Below are 23431 nucleotides of genomic sequence, written 5' to 3' on the forward strand. Positions count from 1 at the left end.
CATTTTTCTCGTACGGCGGGTGATTCCCATGCTGGTTTAGACTGACCGCTAGTTTGAAAAAGCGTTCCTCCATTCACATACATGCATGCTCAAATATGTAGGGTGTGTTTTTTGTTTATTAAAGGCGGTGGAATAGGCAGCTATCCGATATATCTCTTGCGGCTTATCTTGACTGATCAATGTTTTCCCGGCAGTGGACTTTCATTGTATTTTCACAATTACATGTATGGCAATGATGAGCTTTCATAATGTTACAAAATGCCACCGAAGGTAGTTATCACCCAATGTAAGCAAGACCTTGAGCGCAAGACCTTGAACGCAAGACCTTGAACGCCATGTACTGTTCCTAACCATTATATCCCAGTCCTTCCCCGCCTGTGCGTCATGGTGGTTCTCTATCTACGGACCAGAAGGCTCTAGATAAACTCTATAGGTTTTGTGTTTAGGAGGTTTTGAGGCTTTCGGGATGTTTTTGAAAGACATTTAATTCTAACATTGAAGACTTCTTACATTAAAACGTTTCATCTAAAGTAGTGGGTAAAAGCTTTCTAAGTATTTATGCCTTTGACGCATCTTTGTGAATCCCGTTGAAGAATAAAAAGTTAATAAATCAAAAGCCGAACATAAATACAAATGGAAAGGGATGGCTTCCTCTGTGCTTTATTGTAAAACATCAAGTAAGCAGTACAAGAGATTATTCTAACAAAATATAATTTCAGCACTTAGATTTTTTACTGCATCTGCAGACTTCTGTTCCTGCATTATAAACAGGGGTCATCGGAGTCGGGCAGAAATGAAAAAGCACAGCTTTATGTAAATTGTAGTAAATTGCTGTTTTTTATCCTTCAGATTGTGTGCAAGATCCTTTCTTGCTTCACTGCAGGAGCTGAAATTAAACGTGCGAGGAGATGGGATACACAAGGGCTCATTTACTAAGACATCCAGGTGACTTCAAGGGGCTGTCCATCCCTGAATTATATTTAAAAAAAAGTCCAAAATTCAGAAAAATAAAAAAAAATTGTTTACTCCTCTAAACGATACCCTGACATTCCCCTTCCAGCTATTTAGGAGACCCCACCGGTCTCCGTACTTCCCCATCGCTGATGTAGCCAGTGACTTGCTGCAGAGTTTACTGTACATATCTGCCCACGCAGAAGAGGGAGACTTTTGGGCAAACTTCATAACTATGTAGTCATCTACATATCACAATCGTGCATCTGACAAGGTTAAGACCCCACTGTAATCTTACGGTTGGCGTTCTGTGCAACTGCACAAGTCTCACATGGCAATGGCCAACTATGATCTTGTGCCACCCTCCATACTTTGTAGGGAACCATCATACTTGATCTTGATCTTGTGCACCATGGTCTTGTGCCACCCTCCATACTTTGTAGGGAACCATCATACTTGATCTTGATCTTGCGCACCATGGTCTTGTGCCACCCTCCATATTTAGTAGGGAATCATCATACTTGATCTTGTGCACCATGATCTTGTGCCACCCTCCATACTTTGTAAGGAACCATCATACTTGATCTTGATCTTGCGCACCATGATCTTGTGGCACCCTCCATACTTTGTAGGGAACCATCATACTTGATCTTGATATTGTGCACCATGATTTTGTGCCACCCTCTATACTTTGTAAGGAACCATCATGCTTGATCTTGAGCACCATGATCTTGTGCCACCCTCCATACATTGTACGGAACTTTGTAGGGAACTCATCAGAGCAGCCAATACGTACCATGCAGGCATCCACCCTTTTCTAATCGGTGCGAATACAGTTGCTCGGGTCTGATTGCATGTCCTAGGGTCTGCTGATGTGTTTTGGGGTCTTTTAAAAATTGCTGTGCTCTGGTATCTTAAATTTTGTTCCATGAAAAAATTCAAAGATGTTTAGGGTGAGGTAATATGTCATGTGGCAAATTGAGGCAAAATGTTACTTAGTAATCATATCCCACATATCCTTTCAGATGCTCTTCAGTGGTTTTAGTAAAACTCTACTCAAGATGGGCTTAAAAAAATGTTTTTTCTTATAAGCCAAAAAACTAACAGGCAGGTAAGTAGCTAGTTAGCAACTATTTGCCTGTTTTATCCAGAGTGGTCACTGACTGTGATTCAGCTGCTCCACATCAACAGCAGCTTTTGTTCTTCTGGCTGCTCAGTCGATGGGGTGTGTCTGCTGATGTCATACTGATTGACAGCTGGCTCCCCGCAGTTAGGAAATAGGGAGCCAGCTGACAATCAGCATGATGTCAGCAGTAACAACACATTGACAGAGCAGAGTGGAAGAGAAGCAGCTACTAAAATGTATTTCCACGTCAAAGTTGCACCACGGGCCTGTGCTTGGTTTGAATAGACATTTGGTGCTGACAGCCTCCCTTTAAGATGGTTTAAAAAAAAAAGCGATAGTGGCTCTAGGAATAATGCATCCATTATCTGTTTCTACAGCTGTGAAGTCACTTCATACCCTAAATGACCAAATATCACATTTCATTGTGGCCAAGCCGTCAGCCCTAGAAGATAATGAGGACATCTTCCATCCAACTGAGAAAGAGTCTTTAAAGAAGTCTATGATTATTATGAGACAACTTTTAGTTGAAGCCCAGGTAAGCAAATATGTTATTTGAGACTTTTTGCACCATTTTAAAGCTGTAAATAACATAGGACATTTGGTGTATGCTTTCTTCTCCATGTTTGGTGCAATATGTGGACAGTTAAAGGAGTCAGGGTTGGATCAAGATTTGTGCAACAGAGGCTGCAATTTTTCTGGATGGAAAGCAAAATAGAACACAATACTTAAATAATTGTTTTCCAGATTCCAGACCATAGGATGGAGGAGAACCTAGCGAGAACTATAGGTGCTACCAACAATGATAAGCCTTTTATTTCATTTTTCATTTTTTTTAATTGTGCAAAATAACACATTTTCAAATGCGAACTGGATTCTCCATATCTCTCTGAGAATCCAGTTCGGATTTGAAAATGCGTTATTTTCCACCATAAAAAAGCCTTCAAGTGCTACAAGTCGCAAAATTGCTTATGGCACCTTCGGCACCTGCAAACTTCTTCTCCATTCTATCATCATTTAATCATAATTTTCGGTACAGCGCACACAGCAGCAACCTGTTACTACACATCCTTGAGTGTTGTGTCTCCAGCACAACCACAATGGGTGAGTGCAATATCTCACATTTTTCCACACTACTGTACGTCTGATAGATAGTCCTGCACATACACTTTCCTTATTTTTAAGAGGCAAATTCATAATTCTGTTCCAGTAATATCTGAATAACACCAATACACAGTGCCGAAAAAATACCCCCTGACAAAGCACATTGTGCGAAACATGCATCTGATGAGGTGGGCACCACAATCTCTTAATATTGGTGCTATGTTTCTGAATTTGTGCTCAGTGCAACTTTTTTCCTACCAATACTAACTCTATTTTTATTTCTGTTTCATGTATTCATTACTATTATTTTTTTGCATTTAAGATATTATGTTACAAGTGGTAGCCTTCATTTGATTATCTGTGCCTTATATAGTTGCTATGTTGTGATTTGTATACTTATAAGGAAAATGTATCACCTTTTCTGGGTTCACCTTTATACCACTTTGATTGTATTTTTCACCTCTTTATGTGCCTTTTCTGGGTTCACCTTTATACCACTTTGATTGTATTTTTCACCTCTCTTTATGTGCTTTTTCTGGGATCACCTTTATACCACTTTCATTGTATTTTTTACCTCTTTATGTGCTTTTTCTGGGTTCACCTTTATACCACTTTGATCGTATTTTTCACCTCTTGATGAGCCTTTTCTGGGTTCACCTTTATACCACTTTGATCGTATTTTTCACCTCTTTATGAGCCTTTTCTGGGTTCACCTTTATACCACTTTGATCGTATTTTTCACCTCTTTATGAGCCTTTTCTGGGTTCACCTTTATACCACTTTGATTGTATTTTTTACCTCTTTATGTGCCTTTTCTGGGTTCACCTTTATACCACTTTGATTGTATTTTTCACCTCTTTCTGTACCTTTTCTGGGTTCACCTTTATACCACTTTGATTGTCTTTTTCACCTCTCTTTATGTGCCTTTTCTGGGTTCACCTTTATACCACTTTGATTGTATTTTTCACCTCTTTATGTACCTTTTCTGGGTTCACCTTTATACCACTTTGATTGTCTTTTTCACCTCTCTTTATGTGCCTCTTCTGGGTTCACCTTTATACCACTTTGATTGTATTTTTCACCTCTCTTTATGTGCTTTTTCTGGGATCACTTTCATTGTATTTTTTACCTCTTTATGTGCTTTTTCTGGGTTCACCTTTATACCACTTTGGTCGTATTTTTCACCTCTTTATGAGCCTTTTCTGGGTTCACCTTTATACCACTTTGATCGTATTTTTCACCTCTTTATGAGCCTTTTCTGGGTTCACCTTTATACCACTTTGATTGTATTCTTCACCTCTTTATGTACCTTTTCTGGGTTCACCTTTATACGACTTTGATTGTATTTTTCACCTCTTTATGAGCCTTTTCTGGGTTCACCTTTATACCACTTTGATTGTATTTTTCACCTCTTTATGAGCCTTTTCTGGGTTCACCTTTATACCACTTTGATCGTATTTTTCACCTCTTTATGTACCTATTCTTATACGCATAGGGGGTTCTCGATAGACCCACCTCTGTGTCATTGGGTGGATACATTTTGATCTTCTTTTAACACTTTTATCTTATGCATTTTGAATAAAGGTTATTTTTATATCATATTTGTATAATTTGGTCGTCTTCACGCTTCCTCTATGGGTCCAATAGATATTTCTCGCTTGTGACCTTACACTTATTCTCCTTGGACTGCTTTGGTGTAATGAACACATAACGGTAGACACATAATAGCGGCATATATATCCTTTACGGTACAACTTGAGTCTTGATGTTTAGGTGGAGGTAGTATAGAGGAGTCCACCAAGTGGTGTAGGCTTATGGACAGTTGCCCCTTGGGCCACATCCTATAAACCGGATCTTCAAGTAATTATATATATATATTTTTATTTCTAGAAAATCACACTTATTTTCATCCTTGACTGAATTCTATTTCAGAACTTCCCATGCACTTTAGGATCTGGAGGAAAGAAGATGTGATATTAGCACAGCGAGATCTAAAGGTTATAAGCCAAGAGTTCATTTCCTTGAGCTATGGTAAATAATCCCGAGATTTATAAACCACAGTCCCTACAAGTGAAAGACATTTCTGTGCAGGACATTAAAAAAAATTCAAAGGACACAGGCACATTGCCAATCTCGGTTGTTTTTGCAGCTTTCCGCAGATTATCTCTTTTCCTTAAAGAGAAGAATCGTCAATTTAAGGAGCGACATCTTAGCTGTGTCACACGCTATTCTCCAAAGAGCCGCAATTAAGAGAAAACTCCTATCTGTTATTTATCACCATGTTTAGAAGTGTTCTACATAGAAAAATAAGTCAAGGTGTATAATAGATCTCCGAGCGGGGTGATTATCTGGCAGGGGAGGTCAAGACAGAATGGAAGGCGAGGAAGCAGAATGATGGCGGAAGGTCATATTCCTTCTGTTACTATCTATGGGAATTTTTTGAAAATAGTTGCAATAATGCGAAAATGAATATTATATGTTGCAAACTTGCAATCAATATGAAATAATTTTGCAATTATACGGTACTTGAATTAAAATGATAAAAAAGAGAACTGGCAAAGCAGAGTAAATGACACCTAGAATTTTGGAGTGTAATGCCCCAAAAAGGTACATGAAAATGAATAAAGACCTTAATGAAAATTACAAAATTGTATTAAACATACAGAAAAAAAACATGTAAAACATTATAATAATAAAGATGGGTAAATGGTGATGACAAAAAGGAAACAACAAGTGGTACCATACAAAATAATAGTACTGTATACAAAAAGTCTCTGCAAGGCTTACTAGTTCAGATACCTGAGTGTCATATTGTGTGTACCAGGAAATGGCCTATTGGGAACTGGAAGTGGGATAGCATATACAGTATGCTCGCAAGAAATGCCAGGAGTCTGAGCAATGTCTCGTAGTATCATCACAGTTACAGTTCACAGTTGAGGCAAATATCCGGCATCAAGACACACAGCCTAAGAAAAAGTGCAGAGCGCCAATTAAAGTGCTAGATACAGTGCTTATCCATGTGGGACATAAGTGAGGTGCACGCTAGGTCCTTAGCCCCAACGTACGTTTCGCGCTATGGGCTTCTTCAGGGGGCTTGTGTAAGCAGAGTAAATGGTATACAACCTTAGAGTGTGGCACAGAGCCCCAACATGCGTTTCGCATATTGCTTTTTCCCGGGGGAACGTGTGTGACACGTGGGATATGTGTTCAGGACACTGACCACACAAGGAGCAGGGATTCGGGTTCAGAACACTAGCCACACTAGGACCAGGGGACCTCACAACTTCACCAGTAGAACACCACACTACGTAATGACTCAATGTGTTACTTGGCACCTCCCTATTGGGGATGGTGATTTTTAAACAAGATGCCTCCCTACTATTGGCTAGGAGCCATCTTGCAGGTGAACACTTACACTAAATGCTTCTCAGCTATAGGCATGTGCAAAGTTAATAACAAAAAGTTCTATTCTGGTCTCATCTGACCACATGACCTTCTCCCATGCCTCCTCTGGATCATCCAGATAGTCACTGTCGAACTTCAAACTGGACATGTGCTGGCATGAGCAGAGGGACCTTGCGTGACCTGCAGGATTTTAATTAATGACGGCGTAGTGTGTTACTAACGGTAATGTTTGAGACTGTGGTCCCAGCTCACTTCTGGTCATTGACCAGGTCCTCCCGTGTAGTTCTGGGCTGATCCGTGACCTTTCTCAGAATCATCCTTACCCCATGAGGTGGGATCTTGCCTAGAGCCCCAAGACCAAGAAAGATTGACAGCCATCTTGTGTTTCTTCCATTTTCTTATAATTGCGCCAACAGTTGTTGCCTTCCCACCAAGCTGCTTGCTTATTGTCCTGTAGCCCATCCCAGCCTTGTGCAGGTCTACAATTTTGTCCCTGGCGTCCTTATGCAGCTCTTTGGTCTTGGCCATGTTGGAGAGGTTGGAGTGTGATTGATTGAGTGTGTGGACAGGTGTCTTTTATACAAGTAACAGTCCAAACAGGCGCAATTAATACAGGTAATGAGTGCGGAGTAGGAAGGCTTCTTAAAGAAATACTAACAGGTCTGTGAGAGCCAGAATTCTCGCTGGTTGGTCGGGGATCAAACACTTATTTTATGTAATATGTTGCAACTTAATTGTGTAAAAATCATATCATGTGATTTTCTGGATTTTATTTTTAGATTTGGTCTCTCACAGGTAAAGTGTACCTACGATATAAATTACAGACCTCTTTATTCTTTGTTGGTGGGAAAACTTGCAAAATCGGAAGTGGATCAAATACTTATTTTATTCGATTATTTGATTTTATTATTTTTCCCACTGTATACTAATCATATACTCGCAGTCACGGTCATACAGTGCGTGCAACGTGAGGATTCACAAATCTGCAGTCACATAGTGTGACTGCAGACTTATACCCCAAGGCTGAACAACCCCTTTAAGGTCATAAATAACTACTTAAAAAATTCTTCTCAGAATTGTAGCGGGTCTGGACCATAATACAGAATCAAAAATCCAGTGATATTTTGACAAAAGTTCTACTGCATGATTTAATGAAGCTTTCCTCTGAACACCCCTAAGACACAATATCGAGGTCAGATAGGAGGAGCTTCAGGATTTATGACTTCTCTCAGGCTAATGAATAAGTAATAAATAAATAAATCAGGTTCTGTAATTACACAAGTTTCCATGTATGGAACTCTCTAAGATAAAGTGAGGCCTGGAGGGGCTGGATCAGCCTTCTCTTGGGTTCTTTATGATATGTCTGATCTGCCGGGGTTCTGTGAGATTATAAACATTTCTTCTCTTGTCCATGTGATGAGTCTAATATGGAGAATACAGTCTGTTCTTCTGCATTTCTCCCACAACTTTCACTGGATGACAGGTTTAATGACATCAAGTAATGTCAGGAGAAGGTGATTTTTTTTTTTTACAGAAGAACCCCATTTCTTTATGCATAGTGTGACAAGGTCACTGGCAAAGTGTATGAAGGGAGATAAGTGTCACTGGGCATCCTGCTATCAGTGATGTCAAGCCAAGATATTTTTCCTCCAGCATGCTACGTGCTGAGAGGGTTAATTTAAAGTTGTATACATGGGCTGGTTTTATGTGGGCACCCATAGAGTGGGAGGGAGGATGCTCACCAGATCTCCTCCTGCAGAGTCCACACCGGCATGTGTACTAGCAGGAGGACCTTAAATGATGTCTCGGTCAGGTGATCATCACATGGTCTGGGTTAAAAGGCCTGTCTGGAGAGTCAATTGTTGTTGTGACTTGGGAGAGGAGAAACTCCCACGTGGCTCCAGGAGGCGCTGAGGACATTGTGTGGTATCTGCCGGTAAAACCTGCAGAGAAAGGAATCTTTTGCACTTTGTTTTGGTTTGTTTTCTGTTAAACCAGGAAGGCTCTGCTTATTTTTACAGAACCCTGCTTTGTTCTATGCTGACTATAATGAACCAGCAGGCAATTTTACTACCAAAACATTCCTGTGTCTACCTTAAGAAGCAGCTGAGCGTGTCAACCCCTCACCGTAGATTAACATGCAACCTTTTAAAGGGGGTCTTCCACTTTAAAAAAAAAAAAAAGTCACTCTGGTTGCAGTTTCATTAAATAAAAAAAGTACTTTCCTCATCCTTCCCAGGTCCAGAGCTAGCCTATCCCAGCCAAGGCACTGTTGAAAATTGATAAACTAGGTAACTGCCCTGGACATCCTTTTTCTAGGGTCACTACATTGTCTGAACTCCCAGGAGCTACCTGAAAATGAAACATGTAAACTTCCACTTTTATTTCATATAAAACCTTATCACTTAGATATTCCCCCAGTGCAGTGCGATTCCCTACGATGGCAGCAGAGGAGATGGAGAAATTACTTTCTCCGTCTCCTCCACAGCTGTGCTATGATTCCTTCATGCAAGAGGATCGGAGCAAAGAGAACTGACACTTGTATCACGCTCGCAGCAGAGCAAGAGCCGAGGATCATTAGCACATCACATGCCATACAGATAATAACAGACACTGGGAACAGTAGAGGAAACTCAGCGTTTGGACCCAGGGAGGGGGAAAAAGGCTTTTTTTAATTGGACAAATTGCAGAAACCTGAAAACCCCTTATGGCTTGCAGTTATATTTGCAGACTGTGTAATGCAGGTTTTATAGAAACTAAAGTAGCAGGTAGCACCCAGGAGTTAAGACCTGTGGCTGTTACAAGTTACTTTTGCGCATTTATTTCCCATTGACTATTGTGTTAAAAGTCTCCATACATAACTGTCTCTTCACTGAGAATCTGTGCCCCACTGGCCTTCAAAATGAAAAACATGAGAGATGCGCCCTCTAGTGGATGGATTTTCCATTGCACAATATGTCATCATTGGAGATGATACAATCCCAGTTGATGACTTTTGCACCTAAATCCTATAGCGCATGAATTCCTAAATATACAACATTGAGAAGATGACGGTCTCATTATGATATCTCTTTTCCATATTGGTACATGGGAACATCATAGCGGAGGTCTCTTGCTCAGGACCCCATTTCATTAGTGGGAGCAGAGAGACACTAGTAAAGAGCAATAATTCTTATTTGCATTTGCAAGTAAATACTGTTTATTGTTCTCTGTTTTCAGCCATTTCATTGATTGGATAGGGTGGGTGATATATTCTGAATTCTGGTAGCCCTACCGATCCCGAGAACATGATTCTGCAATGTAGGTGGTGCCTGGTGTTAGAATCTCTTTAGTTTGTGACTATCCGCCACTTTCTTGTGGAGTTCTGGCTGCTGGTCTTTTTCCTCTGGTGCTGGGTTTGTCTTGGGTCAGGTGTTTGTATCACTCTTTATTACCCAGCACCTGCCTCCCAGTCCTTGCTGGACAACAGTGTTAATCTGCTTGAGCTCTAGCTTGGTGCTTTGCTTTGCGTTCTGTGTGTGTTATTTGTGGAGTGCTGGTACCTCAGGTTCTGTTAGCCTTAGTTTCTGTTTTCTATTGGTTTCTGCAGCCTTCTCTTTGTTTTCTACTAGGAGGTGACCCGTTTTTGTACCCAGTCCTTAGTTCTTTTATGGAACCCCTTCCCCCTATCTATAGGTCTTCGCTTGAGATTAACCTAGGATCGTCGGTGGGTCTGTTTGCAAGGAATGGGTCGCCCTCTCCATCGTAAGGTTTCAGCCTAGTCATAGTGCAGGGTCAGTTTTCCCCCCTACTAACTTAGTCCTGTGTTGCAGATCCATAACACCTGGGACCCGGCTATCTCTACCAGTACCATAGGGAATGAATAGAGAGTGTGAGACTCACTTTGTGGAATGGACCCAATGACTCCCAGGTCCCAGTCATTACAAGAAACCCCGGGCGTTGGTGCTGCTGGCAGGATGGCATATGGGGAGCGAGAACGTGGCACACTCTGGAATCTTGGAAGCTGCAGGATGGATGAAGTGAAAGTCAGCAGGAAGTGAAGCAAATTAAAGCACAGAAGGGGAAGTCCACTAAACTAAAGTCTTGAATCTCAATCCTAAGACACAGCTGTGTGCCCCTATGGGCCTTCAAAAGCTGAGACACTATGGGCAACCTGCAAAACCCAACGTGGAGCACAACAGAGGGCAGTGGACCGAGGTGAAGGAAGCAGAGCCACAATGAGCAACCTGCAAAACCCAACGTGGAGCAGAACAGAAAGCAGCAGGCCAAGGTGAAGGAAGCAGAGCCTGTGACACCCAGGACACATGTGTAATAGGGAGGTGGTTCCATTTCAATGGAGCATTGCAGAGCCCCCTCGTTCTGAGTAGTGTACAGATCTCCACCAAACAAAAAAGTTAACATCTTTGATGTGGATAGGTTCAATGTTGGACCGTGAATGACATTTATCAGCTATCTACACTTCTGAGAGGTGTGTATTGGGTGTAAAGCTCCTTTAAGTCGTGATATTGTCACATCCTAATGTGCATTCTACAGCAATGTACCAGCAAAGTATATCAGCATCTAAGTATAGGTCGGCCCAAGGAAGAAAAGGCACGTGCAGGACAAACAAGGCCTACGCTGACTGAGGAAGCAGTTACCTTGCCGGCTTTTTTGGATTGATCATTCGGCTTTCTACACGACTTCTTATTCTCAGGACAAGATTGTGATCGAATCTATGGATATGATTCTTGAACGACTATGAATGAGCAGTCCCTTTCATTGGTCCAACACCCTATCAGGGAAGTCCTATGGAGGACCTTCAGAGCTGAGTTGGCTATCTCTTGGTCTACACGACCCGACTTGTCCGTGCATTTTATAGACAATGCATTGGTTTAAAAAGAACTGCATAATGCTTAAAAGGAAACTGTCAGCAGGTTTGTGCTACTCCTTCTGAGAGCAACATAATGATGGGGCAGAGACCTTGATTTCAGGGATGTATCACTTACTGCGTAGTTTTGATGTTTCTACACATCTGTACAAGGTTTTCTAAGGTCAGTAGTTGGCTATTGACCACCATTCATAACCAAACTCTACATGACTTTTCGTTATCTCCTGGTAAAGATTTGAAACTGTTGCTAAGAATTACTTGGTAGGACCATTATTTGCTCTCCATCTTTAAAGGCTCAATTAATTTGAAGAAAGTTTGTTGCCCTTCGCACTTGTACATTTCTTCATTTGAAACCTTAAATATTTTCCCAGGGATACATCTATCTCTTTCTGAATTTTAAAGATTTTGGGCAAAGTATGGCAAATAGAATGATTCCCGAGGAGACCCCTGCGTTATGTTTTCTTCTTGTCACTTACAGCTTTTGCCATTCAAGACATCTGTCTGACAGTCTGTTTCTTGTCAGACAGAAATGTGAAAATGTGGATTTCCATATGTTTATGTGAATGTACACACCACAGGTTCCCAAAGGACAAGAGATTTATTTTGTTTTTTTGTACGACTCAGTCATGTGGGAATTGGCTTTTTGTTTCCCATGTTTGAATCAACATCAAGATATTATAGGATAAAGCTAAGTCAACAGCATCAGGGTCATAGGGTAGACCAAGAAATAAATGAGTGGTTCTAATGACTGTGCCACCAACAAATATAACTACAGCCCAAAAATACTACAATGTTTTAACTCAAGTGATGTAAAATTTCACTGCAATTACTGATCTTCCTGAATTATCTCCAAGCCCTGACTTATTATATTGACTTAGCATCATGATCATGAACTGACTTTTCTTACGTTTCCGTGATGCTGAGTCACTTCTCATTGGCAAGCTGTGAGATAAGAGGAGTTAAGGAGTCCAGGGTCAAATACCAGGAGAGCACGACAAAAGCAAAAGGTGAAGGCAAAAGAATGGTCAAGAGGCAAATTCCAAAGCCAGGCAGTAAGAGTCAGAAAAGGGAAAAGGCAATACAAACGAGTAGTCAAAAGGCTAAATTTGAGATCAGGCAGTAAGAGTCATAGAACGGCAAAAGGGCAATACAAACGAGTAGTCAAAAGGCTAAGTCCGAGGTCAGGCAGTAAGAGTCAGAGTATGACAAAGGGGCAATACAAATGAGTAGTCAAAAGGCTAAGTCCGAGGTCAGGCAGTAAGAGTCAGAGTTGACAAAGGAGCAATACAAATGAGTAATCAAAAGGCTAAATCTGAGGTCAGGCAGTAAGAGTCAGAGTACAGCAATGGGCAGTACAAATGATTATTCAAAAGGCTAAGTCTGAGGTCAGGCAGTAAGAGTCAGAGAACGGCAAAGGGGCAATACAAGTGAATAGTCAAAAGGCTAAGTCTGAGGTCAGGCAGTAAGAGTCAGAGTATGACAAAGGGGTAATACAAATAAGTAGTCAAAAGGGTAAGTCTGAGGTCAGGCAGTAAGAGTCAGAGTATGACAAAGGGGCAATACAAATGAGTAATCAAAAGGCTAAATCTGAGGTCAGGCAGTAAGAGTCAGAGTACAGCAATGGGCAATACAAATGATTATTCAAAAGGCTAAGTCCAAGGTCAGGCAGTAAGAGTCAGAGTATGACAAAGGGGCAATACAAATGAGTAATCAAAAGGCTAAATCTGAGGTCAGGCATTAAGAGTCAGAGTATGACAAAGGGACAATACAAATGAGTAGTCAAAAGGCTAAGTCCGAGGTCAGGCAGTAAGAGTCAGAGAACGGCAAAGGGGCAATACAAGCGAATAGTCAAAAGGCTAAGTTTGAGGTCAGGCAGTAAGGGTCAGAATATCACAGAGGGGCAATACAAATGATTAATCAAAAGGCTAAATCTGAGGTCAGGCAGTAAGAGTCAGAGTACAGCAATGGGCAATACAAATGAGTAGTCAAAAGGCTAAGTCCGAGGTCAGCCAGTAAGTGTCAGAGTATGACAAAGGGGCAATAAAACTGAGTAATCAAAAGGCTAAATCTGAGGTCAGGCATTAAGAGCCAGAGTATGACAAAGGGGCAATACAAATGAGTAGTCAAAAGGATAAGTCCGAGGTCAGGCAGTAAGGGTCAGAGTATGATAAAGGGGCAATACAAATGAGTAATCAAAAGGCTAAATCTGAGGTCAGGCAGTAAGAGTCAGAGTACAGCAAAGGGGCAATACAAATGAGTAGCTAAAAGCATAAGTCCGAGGTCAGGCAGTAAGAGTCAGATAACGGCTAAGGGGCAATACAAACGAGTAGTCAAAAGGCTAAGTCCGACGTCAGGCAGTAAGAGTCAGAGAACGGCAAAGGGGCAATACATACGAGTAGTCAAAAGGCTAAGTCCGAGGTCAGGCAGTAAGAATCAGAGAACAGCAAAGGGGCAATATAAGCGAGCAGTCAAAAAGCTAAGTCCGAGGTCAGGCATTAAGAGTCAGAGTATGACAAAGGGGCAATACAAATGAGTAGTCAAAAGGCTAAATCTAAGGCAGTAAGAGTCAAAGAACGGCAAAGGTGCAATACAAGCGAGTAGTCAAAAAGCTAAGTCCGAGGTCAGGCAACAAAATCTGTATAGCTGAAAACAAAGCAAAAGGCACGTGCACCACTGAGCAAATCTACGACTGGCAATGGTCTGACCATTGTCAGCCAACTAAATAGCCAGGTAATCACCCAGAATGGCAGGAAAACCAGCAAGCCCAGTCAGATTGGGTGGCCACTATAAAGGGCTACATAAAAGGTCTGCATACGTTACACTGTAACATGATGGTAATAAGGCTCCTTAATCTTTTTACCTTGTCAGCTGGATGCTTGAAATGCGGCATTCATAAATCAACCTACGTATATATGTTCATTTAATTTGGTGTTGGTGCTGTGTGGCGGCCATTGTTGCTGCTGTTTTGTGCTGGTGGGGCAATGCGGTCTGGAGTCATGGGGAATCAGTCTTGCAACATGGATGCTGTGGGACACCAGGCCGTCTGCCCTGCTAGTGCATTGCCGCTGTGGCCGTGGTCGGCGCATGGCTCTGCTCCATTAGGGCGGTAGGACCCATTTTGAGGTTTGCCATGACGTGGCAGTGGGCTTCATACAGTCTGATCAGAATGTTAAACTAAGAACCTCATGTTCAGTTATATATATTTTTGCCGAGAGGCATTAGATCATTGCATGATTTTTGGAGGTGCTGTCCTTTCTCTTTTTTGAGCATAATCAAAAGGCTAAGTCTGAGGTCAGGCAGTAAGAGTCAGAGAACGGGAAGGGGGCAATACAAGCGAGTAGTCAAAAGGCTAAGTCCAAGGTCAGGCAGTAAGAGTCAGAGTATGACAAAGGGGCAATACAAATGAGTAGTCAAAAGGCAAAGTCCGAGGTCAGGCAGTAAGAGTCAGAGAACGACAAAGGGGCAATACAAACGAGTAGTCAAAAGGATGAGTCCGAAGTCAGGCAGTAAGAGTCAGAGTATGACAAAGGGGCAATACAAATGAGTAGTCAAAAGGCAAAGTCCGAGATCAGGCAGTAAGAGTCAGAGTGCGGCAATGGGACAATACAAGCGAGTAGTCAAAAGGCTAAGTCTGAGGTCAGGCAACAAAGATCTGAATAGGTGAACACAAAGCAAAAGGTATATGCACCACCGAGCAAATCTACGACTGGCAATGGTCTGACCATTGTCAGTTAACTAAATAGCCAGGTAATCACTCAGAATGGCAGACATGTGTAGGAAAACCAGCAAGCCCAGCCAGATTGGGTGGCCATTATAAAGGGCTACATAAAAGGTCTGCATACCTTACCCTGTAACATCATGGTAATAAGGCTCCTTAATCTTTTTAACTTGCCAGCTGGATGCTTGAAATGCGGCATTCATAAATCAGCCCACGGATATATTTTCCTTTCATAGGGGAAAGCAGATATCATTTAATGCATAATTAATTATGTAATTTCATGTATTTACCTACCAGAGCGCAATTAAGTATCTTTTCAATTTATTTATAGTCACAAGAGAAGGAAATTAACTGATCTACTCCTGGATGAGACCACGGAGCTCTGTGCATTAACTTTCTGTGGCGATGGGAGAGCATGATAGAGAGAGAGATAGAAAAAAAAAATACAATTTTAATTTCCTTCTATATAGGTTGTTGCAAAGTGAATCACAGGATCTTGTTTCCAGCCGAGCAATTAAGTAGCCGCAATCTCGCACAGTAACTTCACAGGCTAAATATACATAATCAGGGCTCTGCAGTACTCTGGTAAACAAAAATTAGACACGCAGAAAGAAAATTCTTGTACAGAACTGAACCTGGAGAGGATGGTAGGAAGAGGAATCAGGGTATCTACATAATAGAAGGTCTTAAAGGGAATCTGTGACCAAGTTTTTTTGCCAGATAATCTGAGAACAGCATGATGAAGGGGCAGAGAGTCTGATTCCAGTAATGTGTCACTTATTGGGCTGCTTGCTGTAGTTTTTATAAAATCACAGTTTTATCAGCAGGAGATTATCCCTAGAGGACTAGTAAACCTGCTGTCAGTAGTCCTCCATATTCATGAGCCCTGTACCATGCCCCCACCACTGATTGGCAGTATTCAGACTATGTACAGTGTGCACATAGCTGTAAATCGTTGGTGTCAGCAGGGTTATACAGAGCTCAGCATCCAGAGAACCGCTAGATCTGCAGCAGAGATACTGATTTATGCACATGAAGCTGAAAAGCAATGGTAGATTTGGACACTCTGTCACATCAGCTCTATTCCCTAACCTGACTCCTTTGCATGAAGTCACACAGTATAGAGGCCGTCAGCCAAGCAGGTGGAGGCAGTGATGGAAGGGCAATAGAGCTGGAGAGACATAGACTTCAAATCTACCATAGTTCTTCAGCCTCAGTTGCATACCAATTCAAGCACTGATTTCTCAGTACTGGAGGAACAGACTGGTTATGTAAAGGCATTGCTGGACTTGTCTTTGAAAAAGCTACATGCATGGTCGGACTGGAGCACCGGAACACCTGTCAATTCTCCATTAGTCCCAGGTTCTTGGCAGGCCCTCAAGCAAGATGTAGAGGGGACCTGCTGGTTTCAACTGAATCTGTGCACGTCTGAATACTCATATGTTGGTAATTTGTGATCTGGTCATGGAATGGCAATATTTCTGCCTTGTACAGTATGTGGTATTATTTGTTCACTATATGGTTGTAATATGTAGTCCAGTCATGGTGTGGTGGTATTTCTCCCTGATATGTGGAATTATTTGGTCGCTATATGTTTGTAATATCTGTCTTGGTCCCAGTCTGGCGGTATTTTTCCCTTATACAGTATGTGGGATTATTCAGTCACTATGTGGTGGTAACATGAGGTCTAGTCACGGTGTGGCGATATTTCTCCCTTGAATATTTTGTGGGATTATTCGGTCACAATATGGTGGTAATATGAGATCCTTTCACGGTGTGATGGTATTTATCCCTTGTACAGTATGCAGTATGTAGGATTATTCAGTCACTATGTGGTGGTAATATGAGGTCTGGTCAAGGTGTTGCCATATTTCTACCTTGTACAGTATGGGTGATTAATCGGTCACGATGTGGTGGTAACATGAGGTCTGGTCATGGTTTCGCAGTATTTTTCCCTTGTACAGTATGTGGGATTATTTGGTCACTATGTGGTGGTAACATGAGGTCTGATCATGGTGTGGCAGGATTTTTCCCTTGTACAGTATGTGGGATTATTTGGTCACTATGTCGTTGTAACATGAGGTCTGGTTATGGTGGTATTATTCGGTTACTGTGTAGTCTGGTCATGGTGTGGTGGTATTTCTTCCTGTATGTGGTATTATTGGTTTTGGTATAGGGGATTGGGTTGTGTATGGCGGTCATTTGTTCTCTCTGACAATAATTAGGAGAAGATCCTTTATTTCCATTAGTGATTAAATACTTGGAACAAGATGCACTTACAGGAGTTTTCCAGTGAAAACAAGTAATCGCTTCTCCAAAGGATAAGTGATAACTTATTGATTTGTGGGGTTCAACTGCTGGGACCCGCACAGATTGGCAAAATGTGGAGCTTTTGTCCCCAATTAGACTGAAGCAGCATGGGTTACTTGACCACTGATCCATTCATTCCCTCAGTGCCTGCGTGCTCTGTACTTGTCTTTTTCTGGAAGCCCGCTGTCACGCTGCAGCTCTGCAGGTAAATGCAAACTCCACTAGGTGGCAGCAGAGTGGATAGAGTACTGAAATCCTGTTCAGAACAGACCAGTAGAACTGCAGCAAGGCTACCACCAGGTGGCAGCAGAATAGTCAAACAAGCCGGGTAGATACCAGAGAGTAGCGTAATACCAAGAGGAAAATCACACATGGAGTCAGAGGAAAGCCAAGAGGTCAGTACCAGTCCAAAACAGAAGTATCCGAAGGGAAAGATAGTCAGGTCAGAGTCAAAGCTGAGTCAAGTAGCGGGGAATCCAGACATGAAGGTACAACACAGAGTCGGGGCGGGAAGAGAGGAATGAACACACACGGGCAAGGTCAGCTAAACGCAGCAGGACAAATCAGAGTTTCACCAGAGTCAGTTACTAACACTGTAGGCAGGAAGTATAACTGACACTGCCTGCAGAATGCAGCGCAGAGAAATAGCAGACCTGAAACCAAAACAAGGCAAAAAGTGAACCCCTGTCATGACCAGACCGGGGAAAGGCAGGACAAAACCCAAAACCCGGTCTGGATCATGACACCAGCAAAGAGTATAAATGGAGCTGCAGTCAGACATCCCACCTGCCGCTGCATTTTAAATTGAGGATAAAAGTGTCCTGTCAGGGATAAAACTTCCCAATTCTTCTGATTGGTGCAGTTTCCAATGGTCAGACCCAAACGATCAATGAGTGATCACCTATCCTTTGGAGTCCATGGAGCCGTGTGTTTTAAACAAAGAACACCTTTATGCAATCTACCATAATTGTACATCCCAGTTATCGTGTGCACACAGTAGATGTACAGGAGCCACAAGTGTTTTACAGTCAATGCTCCACTATTACGGGGATAACGGCTAACAGGTATTTGCATATAGCTGTAGGGTGGGCCCCTAGGGTCAATTCCCCTGTTGGCCCAAGACATCCCAGTCTGACCCTGTCTACATGCATATATAGTTTGGGAGGGGGAAGCCAAAATGAGTAGGATCGCAGCCTGTACAGGATGAAGGATTCCCAGGATAACTGGGACATTGAATTTAATATTTATTTCGCACCCTGGCTATTCTTCTGGTATTGATCAGATCTAATGTTTAAACTGCCAATGATGGAGAGAGATTGTGAGCATCTAGATCAATGTATGAGAGACGTACAAAGATAGAGATGACTTCGTTTGTTGATTAAGATGATTCTTAGCATTTCAAAGATGATGGTTTTGTAAGTGCGAAACCTAAATTTTAGTCCGTTTCTTCTTGTTTTGCTTTATTGGTAGTGTAGATGGTTTATCGCTGTATTTGTTAATCCGTATGTCTTGTATAGATGAAGAAGCATAGAGATTGATGTTTATACTTGTTCGCAGTAAACTATGTTCAATTTACTAAGGCAATAATATAGAAAATGTATCCTAAATTAATGCATGTGTTCTATGACATCAGGATATTTTCTGGGGCTCTTTAAACGACGTACAAGAAAAGAAGGGCAAGAAAAGAAAAAAATCTTCTCCAAATGGAAAAGTGGGCAAAGTCGCATCTGGCCACGAGAACATAAGTCACTCATGGTGCTCTTTTGATCAGGGTCATTTGGTTGTTTTGGGATGTCATTATGATTTAAAAAGAGAAAACATAGTAGTGTGACAATAAATGGCTTCACCCAACCACTAACCATGAGTGGAGAAAGAGATTTGGTGTTATCATTCATACTCTCAAAAAAAAAAAAACGCCAAGAAGGCAAAAATTCTGCAGGGGTATGTAAACTTTTGAGCACAACTGTATTTATATATATATATATATATATATATATATATATATATATATATATATACACACACATGTACATACACCGCCTTTTCAAGGCCATAGCATCTCAACCGGATTAAGATCAGGATTTGGACCAGGCCACTCCAAAGTGTTAAGTTTGTTTTTTTAAGCCATTCAGAGGTGGACTTGCTGGTGTGTTTTGGATCATTGTCCTGCTGCATAACCCAAGTGCGCTTCAGCTTGAGGTCACGAAAAGATGGCTGGACATGCTCCTTCAGGATTTTTTGGTAGACAGTAGAATTCATGGCTCCATTTGCCACAGCAAGTATTCCAGCTCCTGAAGCAGCACAACAGCCCCAGACCATCACACTACCACCACCACCATATTTTACTGTTGGTATGATGTTCCTTTTCTGAAATGTTGTTTTATTTCTATGCCAGATGAAGTTGGACATACACCTTCCAAAAAGTTTAACTTTTGTCTTGTCAGTCCACAGAGTATTCTCCCAAAAGTCTTGGAGATCATCAAGATTTTTTCTGTCAAAACAGAGACAAGCCTTTATGTTCGTTTTGCAGCATTCATCTTAGAACTGTGCCATGCAGGCCATTTTTGACCAGCCTCTTTCTTATTCTTAGATAGTCAATGGAATACATAATCTGTCTTATTACTCTATCATTTTTATATAGCCATACTGTTTACTAAGACAGACTAGGACCATATTTGGACAACTGCAATTGTACATAGAATATACTCGAAAAGCCAAAAAAGCAGTCAGAAAGTCCCTATTTATACAACCGTGCAAAAACTTTATTTAGAAATATAAATATAAAACAGGTATACAGCATGGCAGGCGAAAAAAAGTGTAGGACAACTGTCATGGGCACATGTGACCATGGTTGTAAATATAGGATTAATACATACCGCAGTAAGGGGTCACAGTGCATGTGCACGCCGTTCCCATCCACCCTGTCGCGCGTTTCGGTGACTACCTTCCTCAGGGGTAGGAAGTCGCCGAAACGTGCGTCGGGGTGGACGGGAACTGCGTGCATGTGCACTGTGACCCCTTACTGCGGTATGTATTAACCCTATATTTACAACCATGGTCACATGTACCCATGACAGTTGTCCTACACTTTGCTAAATATGCATGATGTAGTTTTATACCTAATATGGATTTCTGGATCACTGTCTATGGTTATTCACGTGCACCCTATCGGGTCCCTTTGATATGTGTAAGGTTTGACGGAGGGGATTTTTTCGCCTGCCATGCTGTATACCTGTTTTATATTTATATTTCTAAATAAAGTTTTTGCACGGTTGTATAAATTGGGACTTTCTGACTGCTTTTTTGGCTTTTCGAGTATACTCTTTCTTATTCTGTAGTCATGAACACTGACTTTAATTAAGACAAGTGAGGCCTGCAGTTCTCTGGATGTCCTTGTGGAGTCTTTTGCGACCTCTTGGATGAGTCATTGCGGCGCTCTTGGCGTAATTTTGGTAGGCCGGCAACTCCTGGGAAGGTTAACAACTGTCCCATGTTTTCACTATTTGTGGACAATGGCTCTATCTGTGGTTTGCTGCAGTCCCAAAAGTTCAGAAATGGCTTTATGACCTTTTCCAGACTGATAGATCTCAATTGCTTTGTTTCTCATTTGTTTCAGAATTTCTTCGGATCGTGGAATAGTGTCTAGCTTTTGAGGATCTTTTGGTTTACTTTGTTGGGCAGGTCCTATTTAAAGGGAACCTGTCACCCCGTTTTTTGAGATTGAGCTATAAATACTGTTAAATAGGGCCTGCGCTGTGTGTTCCTATAGTGTATGTAGTGTACCCCGATTCCCCATGTATGCTGAGAAATAACTTACCAAAGTCGCCGTTTTCGCCTGTCAATCAGGCTGGTCAGGTCGGGAGGGCGTGGTGACATCGGTGGTTCTTCCTCAGCTTTACGTTGGTGGCGTAGTGGCGTAGTGGTGAAGACACAGCGCGCGATCTGCGCTGTAATCCCTTGCATCGGTGGGGGCGGCCATCTTCCTGGGGCCGCGCGTGCGCAGATCGAGTGCTCTGCTGCACGGGGCTTCAGGAAAATGGCCGCGGGATGCCGCGCGTGCGCATTAGAGATCGCAGCGGCCATTTTCCCAAAGCCGAGATGCAAACTCGGCTTTGGGAAAATGGCCGCTGCGATCTCTAATGCGCACGCGCGGCATCCCGCGGCCATTTTCCTGAAGCCCCGTGCAGCAGAGCACTCGATCTGCGCACGCGCGGCCCCAGGAAGATGGCCGCCCCCACCGATGCAAGGGATTACAGCGCAGATCGCGCGCTGTGTCTTCACCACTACTCCACTACGCCACCAACGTAAAGCTGAGGAAGAACCACCGATGTCACCACGCCCTCCCGACCTGACCAGCCTGATTGACAGGCGAAAACGGCGACTTTGGTAAGTTATTTCTCAGCATACATGGGGAATCGGGGTACACTACATACACTATAGGAACACACAGCGCAGGCCCTATTTAACAGTATTTATAGCTCAATCTCAAAAAACGGGGTGACAGGTTCCCTTTAAGTGATTCTTGATTCAAAAAACAGTAATCAGGCCAGAGTGTGGCTAGGGAAATTGAACTATGCTTCTAAAAGATGTGAAAAACCACAGTTAATTTATGTTTTAACGGGGAGGGCAATACTATTTCTCACAGTGCCATGTAGGTTTGGATTTCTTTTTCCTTTAATAATAAAGATCTTCATTTAAAAACTACATTTTGTGTTTACTTATGTTATCTTAGTCTAATATTTAAATCTGTCTGGTGATTTGAAACATTTAAGTGTGATAAACATGCAAAAGTATAGAAAATCAGAATGGGGCAAACACTTTTTCACACAACTGCATGTAATTCAACCTTGGGCTGCTCTTTTATCTCGATCCACGAATCCACATGTCACTTTCTAGGTTTAACTTTCCATGCTACTGGGGCTGGTTCCTGGCCCGATATAATCCCATTAACGGACCAGGCTTATATCTATCGAGGAGCTGGTGGCAATCATACCGGGCTGGCAGTGCTCTGTTTCACTGACGCAACGTCAGTGACTGCATGGGCCACACGCACTCTTCGTGCCTCCCTGGCCCCTTGTGGACAGTTGGTATCTGTGTAAAACTGTTTCAAGCTGACCTTACGTGTCCCCAGGGTGTGTGTAACATCACGTTGGTGAAAGTGGGCATAAAAATTCAAAGTTTGAATATTGCTAAATTTTCAAAAATTGTTGTCAAATGTTTGATATTTTCATAAATAAACACAAATCATATCAAGTTGACTTCAATTTACTACTAATATGAAGTACAATATGTCACAAAAAAAAAATCAATCCTAGAACCAGTGCGATATGTTTAAGCGTTCCAGAGTTATTACCTGTTATGAACAGGTAATTCAGAACCACAATGGACCTTGAAGTTCAGAGCACACAAAGTGACCTGACAATTACCAAAAACATAGGACGAGCTCTGAGACGTGGGAACTCTGCTGATCGCAATCCCTAATCCTATCCAACCACACTAGAGGTAGCCGTGGAGCGCTCCTGACCAGACCTATGCACTTTGAGCACAGCCTGAGAAACTAGCTAGCCCTAAGAAAGAAAAATAAGCCTAGCTTGCCTCAGAGAAATACACCAAAGGAAAAGGCAGCCCCCCACATATAATGACTGTGAGTAGAGATGAAAATACAAACGCAGAGATGAAATAGATTTAGCAAAGTGAGGCCCAACTTACTGAACAGACCGAGGATAGGAAAGATTGCTTTGCGGTCAACACAAAACCCTACAAACAACCACGCAGAGGGGGCAAAAAGACCCTCCGCACCAACTAACGGTACGGAGGTGCTCCCTCTGCGTCCCAGAGCTTCCAGCAAGCAAGAAAAACCAATTAAGCAAGCTGGACAGAAAAAATAGCAAACAAAAATAACACAAGCAAAACTTAGCTTATGCAGGATAGACAGGCCACAGGAACGATCCAG

The 23431-nt window shown here is 42.1% G+C and overlaps 1 protein-coding gene across 7 annotated transcripts in view; it reads left to right on the forward strand.

Annotated features, from left to right (window-relative positions):
* KAZN (kazrin, periplakin interacting protein) overlaps positions 1 to 23431 on the forward strand; it is a 563875-nt gene that overhangs the window by 131172 nt on the left and 409272 nt on the right. For all 7 annotated transcript variants that reach the window (XM_069741503.1, XM_069741507.1, XM_069741499.1 and 4 more), the window contains exon 2: positions 2455 to 2612. In XM_069741503.1, coding sequence (XP_069597604.1) covers positions 2455 to 2612 — 158 coding nt within the window. The remainder of the gene's footprint in view (positions 1 to 2454; positions 2613 to 23431) is intronic.

This window comes from Ranitomeya imitator, chromosome 10 (genome assembly GCF_032444005.1).
Source record: "Ranitomeya imitator isolate aRanImi1 chromosome 10, aRanImi1.pri, whole genome shotgun sequence".
In the NCBI taxonomy this organism is placed as follows: Eukaryota; Metazoa; Chordata; class Amphibia; order Anura; family Dendrobatidae; genus Ranitomeya; species Ranitomeya imitator.